This window comes from Amyelois transitella, chromosome 19, assembly GCF_032362555.1.
Source record: "Amyelois transitella isolate CPQ chromosome 19, ilAmyTran1.1, whole genome shotgun sequence".
Lineage (NCBI taxonomy): Eukaryota > Metazoa > Arthropoda > Insecta > Lepidoptera > Pyralidae > Amyelois > Amyelois transitella.
The window spans coordinates 626,275-629,362 of record NC_083522.1 but is presented as its reverse complement, the minus strand read 5'-3'; the positions used below and the strand labels follow the sequence as shown (position 1 = coordinate 629,362).

The following is a 3,088-nucleotide window of genomic DNA, read 5'->3' as shown; positions in this document are numbered from 1 at the left end:
GGTTAGACTGGCAGAGAATGTCTTTTGGCATTAAGTCCACCTGTTGTATATTTTACGTGCATAAAGTTCAAAGAAATAAATTTCAATTGGCCTGTCAGTCTTTCAAGACTGCTGCCTCTGTTTTTCCCGCAAGGGATATAGACGTGATTATATAAATTATGTGATTGTTAACAGATTTAATGCGTGTATTTCAAAAATAGTATGAATTTCAAAATATTTTAGAGTTTAGGACAGATTAGTCATATGAATGGCAATCCTTGGGAATTATTGGTTGAAAATTTAAGTGTATATGATCTCAAGCTGCCTGATGTCTCAGAACGCGGGAAAAGTCCAAATTTTCGCAGTGTTTTATAAACTTGGTGTTGTAATATATGCTTCATTGAATTGTGTACGGGTAGACAGTCATATACAACATCACCCTCTTACTCTCAGATACATCATGGTCATAGATGCATCACGTACAATAAACGCAACAAGTGAGTGATGTCTAACTCTCAGTCTCAATTTGACCTCAACCAATGTTGTTAAACCATACGTTTTGACAACTATTAAGCGATATGAAGTATCCTATAATAATGAAAAAAAAATTTTTAATTTATTTTTGAATTTTTCAGATACACAGTCATTGGTGCACCGCGTACAAGAGATTGATTATCCGCTATCTCTCATGCGCTTGCACCACCACAAAGGTCCAGCACAAACGGCCTCCCGCACAGTTTTCAGCGCACATTTGAATGGAAACGACTTTATTCGGATAGCAACGATTTTATCTTGAAATATATCATGCACAGATTACGCGGAGCGCGCTGGCGTTTTGTGGACGCCGAGCGTTTGCCGTGTCATGGATTTTTACTTGTTTGTTGAAATATCGGAGTTTTATTTCAATATTTCCGTTCCAATTTTTTATTGATACTATTGGGATTTGAGCGCGGACATGAAATTGAATGCTGTAGCCGGCTCTCAAATGACGCTACAGGTTTTAATTGTTACTGACGGTTTGCATTTTAATGAGTAAATATCTACTACTTGTAAAATTATTTCTCACAATTTTAATTTTTCTAAATTGACTTCTACGTTTTTCACTGTGTTTCGAAAATCCCTTTATCTACATGTTAACTTAACTCATCCTATTTTTAATTATGGGACTAGTCTCTTTTATGCTGTTATGTAAGTTTTATTTATCTATCCATCTTGTAAAATTTAATTTTAAATCCTACTTTTTACTTTTGGTGATCAAAAAAAAATCTATTATATAAACACGAAACCTAAAATAATGAATACAATCAAAACCGTGTTGTCAGAATAACAATTGATAACTTGGCACGCAAGAACATGACATATAAATTCTGTTAGTACCAATGATAAGACAAGTCTGATAATGAAAATATTTTAATCAATTTCTATATTTTAAAACAAAAACGTAAAAAAATCCATTGCTAAACGAATATTAAACAGGACTAGTAACAAAATGGCGCTCGTGCTTTATAAAACTAACTAAGTAGATTTAAAAATGAATACACCTAAAGAAAAGTTTGTAATAGATTGGTAGAGTTTACACTACAGCAATTAGTATTAGTAAAGCAATGTCAAGTAGTCCCTTCATTGAATTTCGATAAACCACTTCCTCTGATTAAAACACTTAGGAACATAGCAACCAAAAAATACCTACTGCCGAGAAATATAAAATTAATTAACAATTACCTTCGTTCAACAATGATAGTACTAACGTTAACATTATCTGCAAATGATAACATGCATTAAGATATCACGAAAATCATGATTCACATACAACGATAAGCGTTCGATAAAGGTTCGCTTCAAATATATGTTGAAGCCTCACCTAATTCAGTCTTCTTTTGACATAGAACATAACCAGTGTAAAAATGCCGTTAGTTCTTCACAAAATCGACGGCAGCCCACCAGTGAGAGCTGTTCTGATGACCCTGGACATCCTGGGTCTAGAAGCTAACATGATCGAAGTGAACACATTGGCTGGAGAAACACGTACTCCAGAATTCTTGGCCAAAAACCCAATGCATACAGTGCCACTGTTAGAAGACGGAGACTTCATACTATCAGACAGTCACGCTATTATAACTTACTTAGTATCGAAATACGGAGCGGACAAGAGGGCAGATTTGTACGCTAACGGTCACAACGCAAGAGCTACAATTGATCAAAGACTGTATTTTGATGCTTCAATTCTTTTCGTAAGATTTAGAGAGGTTGTAATTAATATTCTTCGGGATGGTGGGAATGGTCCAACTCCGCAGCAAGCGGCTGATATTGAAGAAGCTTATGGTATACTGGAGAAATATCTCGAGAGCAATTTGTTTGTGGCCCACGACAGATTGACATTAGCTGACATATCTATAGTGGCTACGGTATCAACGCTAGATATTTGGATGCCTGTCACTGATAAGTTCCCGAAATTGCTAGACTGGTTTGCGAGAATGAAAGAAACTGAATTTTACCAGAGAGCAAACGAGCCGGGATTGCAGCAAATAAAAGGTTTTCTGCAAATGAAAATCGATTCGAGATCCTCTTAGAATTGGAGTTGGATTTTTTTTATGTTATTTATTTACAAAACTATGTTGTTGTTTCTTTAATACACTTGTGCTTTAAAATTAAGGTTAATAAAATGAAATACAAACGAACAATCTTTGATTTTCATTCATTTTTCCTGTCACAGGTCTAATGAAAGAAATTTACATAGATTACACAAAATTGAACAATTATCTGCTATTTTTGAAAATCTGTATAATTCATATGTAAATGATAATATAATCACGTCTATATCCCTTGCGGGGTAGTAAACCAAAAGTCGTGAAAAGACTGAAAGGCCACGTTCAGCTATAATGGAACTGATATTCAAATAGTGGCCGGTTGCTAGCCAATCGTCTACAAGAAGAATCCCATATTTATAAGTCATTCCCTTAGTTGCCTTTATGACATCCATTAGAAAAATTCTAAAACCACACGGTACTCAATGATGATACCAACTATTAAAAATAATGTTAAAACAATAACAATTATCGTAACCTAACCAAACCTTCATCACTGAATACCAATAATTCCTTCACACCAA

The 3,088-nt window shown here is 34.6% G+C and overlaps 1 protein-coding gene across 1 annotated transcript; it reads left to right on the top strand.

Moving 5' to 3' along the window:
* The first annotated feature begins 1,793 nt into the window (after window positions 1–1,793).
* On the top strand, window positions 1,794–2,660 carry LOC106139590 (glutathione S-transferase 1-like). The gene has a single exon (XM_013341062.2). It carries the CDS (start codon window positions 1,884–1,886, stop codon window positions 2,547–2,549), a length of 666 nt encoding a protein of 221 aa, XP_013196516.1. The 5' UTR covers window positions 1,794–1,883; the 3' UTR covers window positions 2,550–2,660.
* Window positions 2,661–3,088: the final 428 nt, after the last annotated feature.